At 40.5% G+C, this 15,855-nt stretch overlaps 1 protein-coding gene across 8 annotated transcripts in view; it reads left to right on the top strand.

The window, feature by feature from the left end:
- Positions 1–15,833, top strand: part of tanc2b (tetratricopeptide repeat, ankyrin repeat and coiled-coil containing 2b) — a 161,389-nt gene extending 145,556 nt beyond the window's left edge. For 6 of the 8 annotated variants that reach the window (XM_051123545.1, XM_051123541.1, XM_051123542.1 and 3 more), the window contains 16 exons: positions 452–621; positions 1,559–2,166; positions 3,292–3,400; positions 3,504–3,626; positions 3,707–3,943; positions 5,481–5,930; positions 6,009–6,102; positions 7,541–7,674; positions 7,760–7,883; positions 7,970–8,145; positions 9,084–9,216; positions 10,373–10,405; positions 10,718–10,809; positions 10,912–11,058; positions 11,255–11,355; positions 11,436–15,833. In XM_051123545.1, the coding sequence (XP_050979502.1) occupies positions 452–621; positions 1,559–2,166; positions 3,292–3,400; positions 3,504–3,626; positions 3,707–3,943; positions 5,481–5,930; positions 6,009–6,102; positions 7,541–7,674; positions 7,760–7,883; positions 7,970–8,145; positions 9,084–9,216; positions 10,373–10,405; positions 10,718–10,809; positions 10,912–11,058; positions 11,255–11,355; positions 11,436–13,509 (4,805 nt within the window). In that variant the 3' untranslated portion in view covers positions 13,510–15,833. The remainder of the gene's footprint in view (positions 1–451; positions 622–1,558; positions 2,167–3,291; positions 3,401–3,503; positions 3,627–3,706; positions 3,944–5,480; positions 5,931–6,008; positions 6,103–7,540; positions 7,675–7,759; positions 7,884–7,969; positions 8,146–9,083; positions 9,217–10,372; positions 10,406–10,717; positions 10,810–10,911; positions 11,059–11,254; positions 11,356–11,435) is intronic. The other 2 variants (XM_051123548.1, XM_051123544.1) reach the window with 1 other exon arrangement.
- Positions 15,834–15,855: the final 22 nt, after the last annotated feature.

Here is a 15,855-nt window from a genome sequence, read left to right as displayed (position 1 = left end):
TCTAAGATGAGTTTGTTCCTTCATCAGATTTGTAGAAATGTGTCATTCCATCACTGTCTCACCAATGGATCCTCTGCAGTGAATGGGTGCCGTCAGAATGAGAGTCCAAACAGCTGATGAAAACATCACAATAATCCTGGACTGGAGTCGTGTGGATTACTTGTGGATTATTGTGATGTTTTATCAGCTGTTTGGACTCTCATATTGATGGCACCCATTCACTGCAGAGGATCCATTGGTGAGACAGTGATGGAATGACACATTTCTACAAATATGATTAACACTCAAACTCTTCTACATCTTTGATGGCCTGAGGATAAGCACATTGTCTGCAAAAATTGTAATTTTGGGCTGAACTGTACCAGTGATGTTAAATAGATGCAAAGAATGCGGAACAATTGGAAAGATTTCCTGCATATGTAAAAGTTTGTACGTCGTTGTTTTTCCTCAGAGAGGAAGATCACTCCAGATGAAGACCTCATCATTCTCATTGATGGTCTGAATGAGGCTGAGTTCCACAAACCAGACTACGGTGACACGATTGTGTCGTTCCTCTGTAAGACCATCAACAAGTTTCCAGCCTGGCTCAAACTGGTGGTGACTGTCAGAACCTCCTTGCAGGTAAAATAAGTTAAAAATACACTACTGTTTAAAAGTTTGGAGCCAGTAAAAAGATGTTGAGTCTCTTTATGATAACTTTGATCAAAAATACAGTAAAAACTGTAATATTGCAAAATATGTTTACTATTGAAATAGCTGTTTTCTATGTGAATATCTGTTTAAATGTAACTGTTGATTGCTGAAATGTTACTCCAGTCTTCAGTGTCACATGATCCTTCAGAAATCATTCTAATGTGCTGATTTGCTGCTCAGCAAACATTTATGATTATTAGCAATGTTGAAAACAGCTGTGCTGCACAGTATTTTTGGGGAAACTGTCATACATTTTATTTTTCTGGATTCACAGATGAATAGAAAGTTCCAAAGAACAGCATTTATTTAAAGTAGAATGTTTTGTAACATTATAAATGTCTTTACTGTCACTTTTGATCAATTTAATGCGTCCTTGATGAATAAAAGTATCAGTTTGTAATGATCTGAAACATTTGTTATAACAGATGTTATATTAAAATAAGTAGAAATTTGTTTAGTGACATTTGTGACCCAAAACCCCTGTTAATATCTGACCCTGGTATGTTAACATATGAATATTTATGTTTTAAAATTTGATCATTTAAAAATGTTTACAGGTAATTACAGGTATTTCTTTTCTTTTTTTTAATTGTCAGTAAACTCCATTTGTTGTTCCTGTAAATGCATTTATTGTCTGTATGATCATCAGAATATTGAACATTCAATATTCCACATAGTTTTAATACATAATTTTTTTAGATAACTAGGTTGAATATTAAAATAACGTGACTTTAAGGTAAAATAAGAAAAAAAACATTGTTTTATTGTAATTTTTTTCTGTACTAAACACATCAAAAGCATCTACAAAATCCAGAACAAACATGATTTTTTGAAGAGTTGCTGAGCTCTCACTTGTTCTTTGCAGGAAATCACCAAACCTCTGCCGTTCCACCAAATCTCTCTGGACGCCCTGGAGGAGAACGACGCCATCGACCACGACCTGCAGGGCTACATCCTGCACCGCATCCACAGCAGCGCTGAGATCCAGAACAACATCTCCCTCAACGGCAAGATGGACAACACCAGCTTCGGCAAGCTCAGCTCCCACCTCAAGGCCCTCAGCCAGGGCTCGCTGCTCTACCTGAAGCTCACCTTCGACCTGATCGAGCGCGGCTACCTGGTGCTCAAAAGCTCCAACTACAAAGTTGTCCCGGTCAGCCTAGCTGAGGTTTACCTTCTGCAGTGTAACATGCGCTTCCCGACGCAGTCGTCGTTCGAGAGGGCCCTGCCGCTGCTCAACGTGGCTCTGGCCTCCCTGCACCCGCTCACCGACGAGCAGATCTACCAGGCCATCAACAGCGGATCGGTGAAGGGCACGCTGGAATGGGACGACTTCCAGCAGAGGATGGAGAACCTGTCGGTGTTCCTGGTGAAGAGACGGGACGGGACGCGCATGTTCGTGCACCCGTCCTTTAGAGAATGGCTCATATGGAGAGAGGAGGGAGAGAAGACCAAGTTCCTCTGTGATCCCAGGTCTGACATAATACATTGAAAACCTAAACGTGAATAAAAATGGGCTTTGTCTAGTGAAAAAGAATACATGAAAAAACTCTCCTGCTCACAAAGAAAGTTTACAGCTGTCTAAAATGGTTTGCTGGTGTCTGTTCTGCTGGATTTGGGCATATTGATTAACTAAACCATCTAAAGACCAGCTTGGTCAAGGTGGGAGACCGGCAAACCGGCATTTTTAAAATCAAATTTAAGACCTGCACAAATAAAATACAGAATGAACCCACACAATCTCAAAATACATTTGTATTAAATTAAACATTCACGCATTCAGCTGCAAAACAGGATAAGTGCGAGTTTAAATACTCAAAACATATTTCATTTAACATGTACATATTTATTAAACTGGTTTATGCACTAATATGTCAAAACATAAGAATTAGAAGTTGATTGATATTGGATTTTGCTCATGCAATAATAAAGTGCTCAGAGAAAGGCAGTAAAACAAATCTTTTGCTGAAATGTGCCGAAATGTGTTAGGGTAATTATTGTTAACTAAAACCATAAAACACATTTTAATTTCTTGCAATAAAATAAGAATTATATTAGTGCTGGGCAAAGATTAATTGCAATTAATCACATCCAAAATAAAAGTTTTCGTGTACATAATAAATGAACTGTGTATATTTATTATGTATATATAAATACACAAATGCATGTATGTATTTAAAAAAAAATTATGTTTATATAATATAAATTATATATATAAAAACTAATAAAAAATTACTAAAACATTTACTAAATTGATTGAAAAGAGAAGATATAAAAAATTCAATTCATTCCAAAAATATATAATAGTATATAAATATTACTAAAAAAACAACCTCTTAAAATTATCATTTAGAATTTTGTTTAATTTATGCATTTAGCAAATGCATTTATTCAAAGCAGCTTACAATAGAGAAACAAAAGCAATTTGTTGATGCCAAAAATATAAATGCTTTTTAACCATTTAAGATATGTAAGGTTTTCTATGAAATCTGAGTCCCAAATTGCAACGTCTTCAAGTTTTTATGACAGATCCAGTTTCACAGAAAGCTGTAGCTTGAAGATTTTTGTTTCTTACATGTTGGTTTTGTTTTTTTAAAGGAATGGCCATACGCTTCTGGCTTTCTGGTTCTCCAGACAAGAAAACAAACTAAATAGACAGCAGACAATTGAGCTGGGTCACCATATACTGAAAGCACACATATTCAAGGTAGGAGCGTTATGCAAGAGCGTGTTCGCAGATCACTGTAATTTAATAACACAGAGCCTTTCATGCATTAAGGCTTTTTGTCCCATTTCGTGTCATCCTGTAGGGCCTGAGTAAGAAGGTCGGAGTTTCTTCATCTATCTTGCAAGGGCTGTGGGTGTCGTACAGTACAGAGAGTTTGTCTACAGCTCTGTCATCGCTCAGAAACCTTTACACACCCAACATTAAGGTACTGCTCCACTTTACAGATCTTACATTTGTTTCTCGCTTCACAGCATTAGATTTATTTCTTGCATTAATTCCCTGTAGGTGTCCCGGCTGCTGATATTGGGCGGTGCAAATGTGAATTACCGTACGGAGGTGTTGAACAACGCTCCGGTGCTGTGTGTGCACGCTCACCTGGGTTACGCCGACATGGTGAACCTGCTGCTGGAGTACGGCGCCAGCGTGGAATCAACATCTGAGAGCGGCCTCACTCCACTGGGCTACGCCGCCGCCGCCGGGCACCTGGGAATAGTCACTGCCCTCTGCAAGAGGAAAGCAAAGGTATGAGAGCATCTGACACTCATAAATGCACAATAAATGCACTGAAATACCTGTAACTCACTGACACTACAGCTACAGTCAAGATAACTATTTAACATTATTGCTAGCTGAAACCTACAACCAGAATGACTGCATTGAAGCTATTTACCATGTTGTTTGAAACTCTGAGACCACATGTAAAATGCTTCTGTTTTCCATTTTTCTATTAAATATAGACTTAAAAATGTAATAGCAAATGATATTGTCAGCTGAACAATTTGAGTTAAACCTGCATGATTGTGTTTAATGGAAGCAAGAGGAGTTTACATGGTCAGTGTCACAAATGCATTTTAAAGTGACTTCTCAAATGTGCAGAATTGTAATTATTAAGAGTAATGTTTCAATTAAATTTTATAACTTTATTGCGAGGTATAAATTAGATTTCGGCACTGCATATTTATTTTAAAATGTGCAATGGAACAATTAAATACATAAATTAACTCTGCTTTTGTACAGAAGTTTGAAGTTGGTAAGAGTTTTATGCATTTTTGGAAAAAAAGTCTCAGCATTTGTTTGATTAAAAATACAGAAAAGATACAAAAATACAGCAATTTTGTGGAATATTATTAGAATTTAAAATAGCTGTTTTCTATGTGAATTTGTGTTAAAGTGTAATTTATTTCTGTGATGCGCAGCTGAATTTTCAGCATCATTACTCCAGTCTTCAGTGTCACATGATCCTTCAGAAATCATTCTAATATGCTGATTTGCTGCTCAACAAACATTTATGATTATTAGCAGTATTGAAAACAGTTGTGCGGCACAATATTTTTGAGGAAACCGTTGTATCTTTTATTTTCAGGGTTCACAGATGAATAGAAAGTTCAAAAGAACAGAATTTATTGGAAATTGTTATCTCTTGCAACATTACAACTCTCTGTAATGTCACTTTTTTATCAATTTAATGTGTCCTTTACATTAAAAAAAGCTAAAAATGTAAATGTGCTGTAATAAGTAAAATGTATACAACTCATTTGAATTTTTTTTCCAACAGCAATATTTAAAAATGTATTTTACTACAAAAATGATATAATGACTATAAAAACTACAATTTTGAGTTCAAACGAACAAACTGGACTCCCTAATGCTTCTTGAGAAAGAGGTTCTGCTTGATATGCTAGTATTTTGGTACACTACTTGTTTATGTAGTAAAGTTAGTAACATTGCTACTTATTATTTAGCTACTAGACCTTGGTGTGAAGTCTGATCTACTTTGCAGCTTTTTCCGATTAAGAAACAACCACTTTTTAAAATGTGACTTTAAGGAGAAGGTAGATTTCAAATCAGATTCTCAGATCCTTGCCATCCTTGCAAATGTTGTCAAATTTAGTGTCTAGATTTTCCTCTAAAGCACAAACATTTTAGGGCCTAGTATCTTCTAAATCCACTTTGGATGCCTGTAGGACTGACAAATGCGGTCAGATTGGAGCTTATAGGCATGGTGTTCACACGAGACCGCTCAGAATGATATTTACGTGCATGTCTGTCCTCTCCATAGCTCGACCACTTGGACAAGCACGGTCAGTGTGCTCTAGTGCATGCTGCTCTCAGAGGTCATCTGGAGGTAGTGAAATTCCTCATTCAGAATGACTGGGGTCAGACGCACCTCCAGAGCCCCTCCCCCACACAGTCGCAGGACACGCCCTCTCCGACGCAGCCGCAGACCACGCCCTCCCCAACACCGCCAGATGCCACGCCCTCCCCCACACAAGCCACGCCCCAGGAGTCGCAGCCCTCCAGCCCTGAGCGACAGGAGGAGGAGGCGGAGGAGCCGCAGGAGTCCGAGCAAAAGGAGGAGGAGCAGGAGGAGACTCCAGAAGAGTCGGAACAGCAGACGCAAGCGGAAACACAGAGTCAGCAGCAGACGTCACCACAGCCTGTGACCTTCAACAAGAGTGTGGCAGTGCAGCAGGCGCTTATAGCAGCGGCCAGCATGGGTTACACAGAGGTAACGGCCTGCTGACGTCACACAGTTCCTCGCATGCTCCTTGCTCATATAGCTACTAACTGTATCTGTGTCTTTAAGATTGTGTCGTATCTCTTGGACTTGCCTGAGAGAGATGAAGAGGACACTCAGCGTGCTCAGATTAACAGCTATGACACCCTGTGGGGTGAGACAGGTAGAGATCCTCGTTTTCAGTTAATAACTGTGTTGCAACATCTAGTGAGCTGCCTAAATAGACAGATGTCTACTAAATAGTGTAAAAAAACCTTACCTTGTTTTTTTAGCAGCTTTGGTTCTGGAAGTATTTTTTTACATACATTTTTCCCATAGGGATTTTTTAAAAAAAATTTTTTTAAAGTCATCAGTTATAAACTAAACCAACAAGCTATTAGGAGAATCACAACATTACAAACTTTAATTTGAAAAAAGTATTTGAAAATCAGTCAATGCAAAACAAAGCATTGCGAATGACAATTAAATAAAAAAAATGATTGATAAATACAAAAACTATGGCTTCAGCAAAAGCATAAAATAAATATCACAGAAATACTGGATAAAACTGTACATTTTATTAATTGGAAGTATAATTCCAAAATATATATTGAAAAGCAAGCAAATTATACACACAAGAGGACATATAACCAACATGCCAGCAGTATATATTTAAAAAATAAAAAATAAAATAAGCAGAAAAACATGATACATATTAAACAGTTGCATAGTTCATATTGCTTTTACGTCTTTACTTTTACATATTGTTTCCAAATAAATTTTAATCTGTTCAAACATAGGCATTCTTCCATTCAACTGAACTATATTAATATAACAACAAACAGTTATATTAATTAAATGCAAAAGCTAGATTTGTATCAACATCGAGTGAAAAACACCTTAACATTACAGCAGTTTCTACAAAATTAACAATAATCCTAGCTTCTTTTTAAAATAATTTTTCATATCTCTCCAAAAAATATGTACCTCAGGACATTCCTAAAATAAATGCCCAATAGTCTCTGAGTGGTTTTATTAGCATTAAATAGAAAGAATATATTTAACATTTCTCTTGCTTCATCCTCCACTGATGATTCATTTTTCCCACAGCTCATTATATTGCAGTTTTGGATTGCTTTCTGTGAGAAGAACGCATATAATGTACATATTATAGTACTGTATGTGTATATTATTATTTAAGTTTTAAAATGCTGTCTACACAGGTAGCTCACTGTAGCCCAGCTAATAAAACTGTTCTACGAACATTTGCCTACATTCACATTACCTTATAAAAACATTATTTCTGAATGTTCTCAGAATGTTCAAAACATCCATTTTTTAATTGCCTAAAAACCTTTTTCTATGAGAATGTTCAGGAAACACTGTATTTTATAATTTTGCAAAAATGATGGGAATGTTAATTTAAAATGTTCTCTGAACATTCTGAAACCAGTAGTAACAGTTAAAAAACGTCATTTCAAGAAAAAAAAACTTCTCCTAAACCACGTAGAAATAATGTGAAAACATTATTGAAGACCAGATAACTTTCTATTAATGTTGCTGGAGGAATATCTGTTAGCTGTGTGTGATGAGTGACAGCTCTCTCCTGCTCTTCTCCTCAGCGCTGTCGGCAGCAGCAGGCCGGGGGAAGCTGGACGTCTGTCGGCTGCTGTTGGAGCAGGGCTCTGCCGTGGCGCAGCCCAACCGGAGAGGAGTGGTGCCGCTCTTCAGCTCTGTGCGTCAAGGACACTGGCAGGTGACTGACAAAGACTCGTTTTCCAGCTTTGTCCTTGAAAGACTGAGAGTATTTCTACATGTTTGAGCTGTACGCTCTCTTTCAGATTGTGGATCTGTTGGTGTCGCACGGAGCAGATGTAAACCTGGCTGATAAACAAGGCCGTACTCCGCTCATGATGGCCGCTTCAGAGGGGCACCTGGACACGGTGGAGTTCCTAATGGCTCAGGGTACGTGATATACACCTTTATGACACAAAAGCACAGTTTAATGAGGCTTGCATTAGGTATATCTCATATCTTGTGTTTATTTGTAGGTGCGTCTATGGATCTAATGGATAAGGAGGGTCTGACGGCGCTCAGCTGGGCGTGTTTGAAAGGACATCTGTCTGTGGTTCGCTGCCTGGTGGAAAGGGGTGCCGCGACCGACCATGCTGATAAAAACGGACGAACGCCTCTCGATCTGGCCGCCTTCTATGGAGACTCAGATGTGGTGAGCAATTTTTCATTTAGTTTGACAAGGTTGGATTAAGGTTTTTCAAAATATTTAATTTGAGACCAAATCTCCTAAATACTCATCCTAGAGCATTCAAACTGCATCCACCAAACTCCAAAAAAAAACACCTCCATCCTATTTTGACCAAATCTTTGTACTATAATATAAATAGCTGGACTGTTTTCTCTTAGTGGACTACATCATAAAACATCTTAGATATAATAAGTTCTGACAGTAATTTCTCACAGAGGAACAGTCAAATATACAAAATCTATCCATATTTCCAGTTCAACCAATTTAATTCCAATTCAACCTTCAAACTTAAAGGCTTATTAAACTGTTTTAACAGTACACAGAAATATTGAAAACTTAAAAAGTACATTTTTGACTATTTTATCATTAAATATTAAGTCTTTTTTATATTAAGAACCAAGCAAATTGTACAAACAATGGTACATAAAGCTAAACATGTCAGGGTGATATATAAAAAATACAGAGAAACATTGTACATATTAAACAGTTGCATTGATTGTAAGTTTTTACTTTTAGATTTTTAGACTTTTAGATTTTGCTTTTCCAAATACAGTTTCAATGATCAAACATAGGCATTCTTCCAGTCCATTTGACTTTATAAATATAATAATAGGCAATTATAAAAAATTTACATCACATCAGCTTCTGCAAAATTAACAGTTTTTCCTTTTTATTCTATTCATGCATTCATTCTATAGGAATTGTACAGTTGTCCAGGAATTGGCACAGTGTTTGTTTTTACAAACAAACTGATTTTTTTCTGTGCTAATCCACAGCAATTTGTACTTACACTTCAATTTGTGTAATGTTTGCATGACAGAAAGCTAACATTCTAAAAATAGTATTTTTTATTTCCTCCATTACTGAGTTTGTTTCTTTTCTCCGTTCTTTCTGTGTCTCAGGTGCAGTTCCTGGTGGATCACGGGGCTTTGATCGAGCACGTGGACTACAGTGGGATGCGTCCTCTGGACCGGGCGGTCGGCTGCAGAAACACATCAGTGGTGGTTGCCCTGCTGAAGAAAGGAGCCAAAATCGGTATGACAGTTTACATGCTACCACATAATCACACTGATGGCCTAATCTGATTGAAATGCCATGTATACACCTCATTCTATCCTACTGAGATCGAATTTAATTTCCATCTGTTGGAAAGGGGTATTGTAATCCTGAAAAATTCCAATCAGTAAGGAAAAAAATATGCAAACACTTGAACATGACTGTTTTTCCAAATTTGGGTTTAAAAATACAGCACATGCAGTGCTGATGCATATATTTACGTACGTCTTGCAAAGTGTCTGTTTATTTTTGTCTTTCATCTTATGAACTGGTCAATGGAAGAGAATAAATAAAAAAAAATCTCTACTGACATATATGTCAGCTTTTCAAATAAAGTATTCACAGGTATTAGGCAGACAATCTACTAATACTCTACTTGACATACTTGTCAAAAATGGACTGTCAAAATATGTGAAATATTCACACATATGTGAAATCAGACTAGATTCATTCCAACTGAAAAATGAGTGCTAGTGTGGCTCAGGCTTTGGCCGCACAGTAGAAACCAAATGTCTTTACATGCATAGTAAAACCAGAAATCACCTACCAGCCAGTGATCCCCAAAAATAAAACGGCTTATGGGAGAGAAATTAACATTAGCTTGGAAATCAGTGGAAGGTTCCCATGTATGTGTATGTGTGTTTTTATGTAGCTCAGCTTGTGCTCGGCTGCTTTAGCATTCTGCTGTTCTGTGCTTTATTTCACTGACTGGTTAATGCGTCTCTGGATCAGTGACTCTTTTTGTTTGTGGTGTTTGCGTTTGTTTTCGCTCGCTACATGTTTCTCTTGCTCTGTTGCTCTGTTTCTCTTTACTGCCTATCTTTCTCTCTCTGTTTGTCAGTTCAGTGGTTGGTAAGAGATAGTTTAACATTGTTAGTGCTGGTGTTGTTTTGCTGTTTTACATTTAATTTCTTATTTTTTAGCCGAAGCTCTTATTTCCCACCACTCACGGCTGCTTTTTTGTGTTCCCCCTCACCTTTCTTCCACGACCACTGCATCGCTCTTCACTTCCTCTTTCTCCCACTCTCACTTCCACTCACCTACACACACACCTCATCACCACCTATGCTTGTGCCACTCACCCCATCCCACTCTCCCGCAACCCCAATCCTCAATCCCTGACCTCCGGCCACAGGATGTCAGACACTGCCAAGTCGGCACAAAGGAGGTAATGCTTGCGCTCGGCCTGCTCGCGTCTTGCTTCCCTTCAGGCATCCTGACAGCTCTCTGTTGTGTGTGCAGTGGCGTGTTTGGGTGCTGCAGGTTTAACTGCTTCTTGTAAACTGCCCTGAAATGTTAAAAATGAAAGGTTACAGATAATGAGAACTTGAGTTCACCCTGAAGGCATCCTCATCCTGTTGTCCATGCCTTCATCTGTTTGTTATGACTCCTGAGCGCTCTGCACTCCTCCGTCTCTCCCCATGTTTTCCCCTCAAACCAACTGTTCATTTTGACCCATCAAACATCCTGTTACCCATAGGTCCTGCTACCTGGGCAATGGCGACATCCAAACCTGACATCATGATTATCCTACTGAGTAAGCTTTTAGAGGAAGGAGATGGCTTCTACAAGGTCAGATTTACTCAAAATTTACCTCTGATGTTTGCACAGATTGTCTAGTACAAAGTCCTTGGCTCTGTGTATTTACACAGTCAATCATCTTTTCACCCGCAGAAGGGTAAAGTGAAGGAGGCAGCTCAGCGCTACCAGTATGCTTTGAAGAAATTTCCAAGAGAAGGATTAAGTGAGGACCTGAAGACCTTTAAGGAGCTCAAAGTGTCTTTGTTCCTCAACTTGTCTCGCTGTCGGAGGAAAATGAATGTGAGAACAGCACGAATGTTTCTAAAAATACTCTTTGCAAGGTCTCATTTTAGCGCACAGTAGATTTTGCATATAATACTCATGTGTAAGAATCTTGCTGAAATATGTCTAGTACAATTGTGCAAAAAAATGAAATGTCAACCCCTAGATTACAAAAACGAAATAGATTTGACTGAACACACTTTCTTTGTTACAGGACTTTGGTATGGCGGAAGAGTTTGCTACCAAGGCTCTGGAACTGAAGCCTAAATCTTACGAGGCATTCTATGCTAGAGCCCGTGCCAAGCGTAGCAGCAGGTAGAGTTCTTCCATTATTTTCTATCCATAAACATCAAGTTACTTATTGGTGGCTTAATAGTTCCATTGCCACTTTATAGGCAATTCGCTGAAGCATTAGAAGACTTGAGGGAAGCCATTAAGCTGTGTCCCAACAATCGTGAAATCCAACGCCTCCTTCAGCGCGTGGAGGAGGAGTTCAGGCAAGTTACCCAGTCAGAGGAGCCAGAGCTTGAGCCTCCTCCATCCCCACCACCATCTCCCTTACCGGTGGAGGAAGATGAGGAGCCCCCTCATCATACCCCTCCACCTGAGCCAAGACTGGATGACATGGAACCTGTCCAAGACTTGTTTGAGGATGACGACTTCCTGGAACAAGAGCTGGAGGCTGTGTCTATTGGTCTTGCTTCCGATATTCGCTCGAATGCTTCGAGCCTCGCCATTATACGTAGTCCACCCCTTTCTCCGCCCCATCATGACACTGGCTACCTATCTGGAGGGCAGGCCTTTGAGTTCCACCCAAGCTCCTCCTCCATGTCATCTCCTACCCATCACAGTTACCAGTCAACCTCCCCATGTATCTCTCCGACACATCAGAACTCCCACTACCGTCAGAGTCCACCTCACACCTCTCCAGCCCATCAGTCCTCCTACCGGTTCAGCCCTCCACCCATGGGCGGTGGAGGGAACCAGGGGATGGACTACCAGAGTCCTCCGCCGTCTCCTCTTAGGCGTGGGGTTCCGTTCAGAGGTAGCCCTCCGATTGAGAGTGTGTGTCTGTATCGTTCCCAGTCTGGCTCTCCAGTCCGCTACCAGCAGGATCCTTTACCTAGTCGCCCTAAATCGCCACTGTTGAAGATGAGCAGTCAGCGGTCCTTCCAGCTCCAGTCGCAACCTTCCCAGAGCTCTCAGAGCAGCCAGCATCACCAGGTTCAGGGTCTTCGCCTGCAGCCCTCAATGGCACAGATCGTCCGCACTAACCAGCCTAGTAACAGCATGTACAGCCAGTTGGCGCATCCACTCAGCAGGTATCAGGGTAGTTCTATGGATGTGGACAGGGACAGAGATCGAGAGCCAAGGCTGGTGTACCAGCCCTCGTTGGATGGCCGGTCAATGTCTCAAGTGCAATCCAGCCTTAGTGTGGGAGCTCTCTGTCAGCATGGGGGCCGAGGTGGGCCTGCCGGGGTTCTGGAGTCAAACCTGGGGAAAGATGAGATGCCTCAGCGTCCCACTTCAGCCTACCGTTCGGCTACAGGGGGACCCGGAGGCATGCGCTTCAGCCAAACCCCCCAGATAAGCCGCAGTCAGTCAGCGGCATACTATCCGGTCTCCAAGCATGAACTTGAGAGAGCAGTGGCGGCCTCTGCTCTGCCACCGTGCCAGCTGGGCTCTCCGGAGATCCCCCACCTAGTGCGCAGACCTATCAGTGCCAACACAAGTGACCTAAAACAGCACGTACCGACCCCCAGACCACTTATCCACTCCCAGAGCGTCAATCTTCGCTTCTCCCCATCTAGCAGTAATATCTCCTCAGGCTCCAGCTGCAATCTAGGCCCTGGCTTCAGGCCCTCGTCCTCCATGGCTCAAATGGAAATCCCGCTGCAGGCCGCGTATGAACGAAGCTTCGATGAGCCGTCTGCCCTCTCGCCCTCTCAGAGCGGACTGTACTCGGGCGAACCCGCCCGATCCCGGACCACTCCGTTCATGGGCGTCATCGACAAGACCGCAAGGACTCAGCAGCAGTACCTTCACCAGCCTTCCCGGGCCTGGCCCGTGTCATCTCTGGAATCGGTTATCACTAGCCCCACGTCGCCTGGCAATTTGATCCACCAAGCCTCCACCGCCTCCTCCTACAGCCCGCCTACATCTCTAGGCAATATCGCCTACTACAATAAGACCAATAATGCCCAGAATGGACACATGCTAGAGGAGGAGTACTACGCCCAGCCCCAGCCCTCGTCCCTGGGCAAGCTCGCCAACGGAGGGGCCCGTGATCGAGACCTCCTGGAGCGAGTGAGCCAGGCGCCAACATACCAGGATGTTAAGGTGGCACGGACAATGCCCGTGGCACAGGCGTACCAGGAGAACATGTACCGCCAGCTTTCCCGCGACGCCAGACAAGGTCCCACCTCGCCCATCAAACCAAAGAGACCCTTTGTGGAGTCAAATGTTTAATAGGCACCCAAAAGGGTGGGCATAAAGGTGTGAGTGACAGTGAATGTTTGCGTCAGGTCTTAGGGACGGCGTAGGTTACTAAAGCCAGTATTTTGAGTAGAGGAAACTGCATAGTAGGAATACTTTTAATAAACTAAAAAACAGTGTTACAAAAGTTGTGTACAAATACCTGTGCCTACTTTAGGTCAAACTCAATCTGTTGGTAAAAACTTAGTTTTTAGAACTTCAGGGTAGCCTGTCCAGCACCCTTTCGGAGTATTAGAATACAGTATGTTAAAGTAAAAAAGTTCTTTAAGGCTCTGCACATGATAAGAAAGCACATTTATTGACGTTCCACAACAGAGGCCTACACACAGAGGAGTAGTGTGTCTTGCGAAACTGGAAATCTATGGGTTGAACTCATTCCCGCTCTCACTTAATCCTTCTCTCTCTCTTCCCAATGAAACGTAACAAATTTGCTAGGCTTTCAGGACATCATATTGTTGAATTGTTCAATATTGTAAAAAGTGAAAATCTGTTTCAGAAAAACAGCTGAGTTGTAGTTATAGAAGGAAAAGAGGAATATTTATAATTAAGTTATATGATGTATAGAAATATTAAATCAGTTTTGTGTCAGGTTTATTTTGCTTTTGTTACTGTCTTTAATTTGGTGTCTATTGATTTGAACATTTGGAAATGGTATCCGATATTTTCAAAGTAATGATTCAGAGTTTATGACTGGAGATGATTATCTTTACAGTTATCACCTTATAATTCTGGCTCCCAAGCGGAAATATTGTTTGTGTCAAAATTCACAGCTGTAGAGTGGCAATAATATTAGTTTAATCAATTTCTTGGGAATAAGCCTAATATGATTTTCAAGTAACCCTTACATTCTGTGGATATCGCTTAGTCTTTATTTACAAAACGAGTTCAGTTAATTACCAAGTACTGGAGTGGCAATCCTGCCGCATTTCAAGTGGAAGAATGTATCACACCATAGACGTCTTATGAACTCTACCGTATGTATACTACGCAAAACAAAGTTTCAGGGGCGTTTGCAAGGTAGTAATAGAATTTCTTCTCTTTTTTTCGGTTTCTTTATTGTTCTAAGAAATGGAATATTGCATCGTCACAGAGAAGCATTAGTATATCAAGTGAACTATGTTTTAACTTTTAAACTTTTATTCGTAACTTTGGTCTGCACTGACTGTCTGTGACATTATGAAGAAAGAGAGCACTTTATTCATTTGTAAGGATTGTATGGAATGTGAATATTGGGGGGCTGGAGATGTTTAACTTTGTTTTGTTTGTTTTGTTTTGTTTTTTTGGATCTGGGATGGGACATCCTTACTTACGAACGTTCAGTGGACACTGGAAAATAACCTGTGATTAGTTGTACTACTAGAAAACAAAATAGCAGTCAATGTCCTTGGTGCAATTCTAATTTTTCAAGCAAATGAATGAACAATAATATAAAAGAGCAAATTATGTTTTTAAAAAGATATAAAAAAGTGTATATAACAGCCTTTATAGAGCGCAGTGTACTTGCTGTATATAGTGGCCAAATGTGTTCATGCATACGAAATCCCGCTCTCCTCCGCAAACGCGCCGCGTGAGACGGACTCGACGAGCCTCACGTGTCAAACGCAGTTCAGTGACGTCACACACTACCGGAAAGCAAACCAGCCATTTTGAAATAGTGTATTTGTCGTGTAAAAATACAATATTCAGCTAGTTCCTTTTGAAGTTCTCTGCTTCAGAATGCAATATTATTAACATGCGGAGCTTAAATGTGGCTTTGGTCAGATCTTCTCACAAATACAGTATATGGACAGATATCTAGACAGCTTGTCTTAAAGGCAACCATATTCACCTTTCTATTGCTGTCGGTGTAAACTTGCTTGAATCGAGAGATGCCTCATGGTCAGCTTTCGGGGGGAAGCTAAATAAACAGCACTTGAGAACTTTAGGGCAGTGCGGTTTTTCAGTGCAAGTTATTTTTGCTGTACATAACCTGACGCATGATTTATCCTCCATTGCCCTCAGAAATCGACATACACAGACATTCGTGAATCTGCCGTATGCCTCCAATAGAGGAACTAAACAGAAATAGAGTTCACACCTGACGAAAAAGAGAAATCTCACACTCATCTCCACCAAACTCGACAGTAGAGACGTGACATTTACCTCTGAAGGGTTTGGCCATTCTTTTTACCTTTCAGTTGGATTTGAGTTGATTTTAATGTACTTGCTTGCTAAGCAGAGTTTCTCGTCTGTACATGTGAGCTTTCAGAGCGCTGTGACAACGTTTAATGACTTCAATAAACCAGAATGTGTTTTTATCATGTCACTTGTCATTTTTAA

The sequence above is a fragment of the Labeo rohita genome, chromosome 12, assembly GCF_022985175.1.
Source record: "Labeo rohita strain BAU-BD-2019 chromosome 12, IGBB_LRoh.1.0, whole genome shotgun sequence".
Lineage (NCBI taxonomy): Eukaryota > Metazoa > Chordata > Actinopteri > Cypriniformes > Cyprinidae > Labeo > Labeo rohita.
Note: the sequence above shows the minus strand (reverse complement) of the source record. Positions and strands in the feature narration are given on the sequence as shown.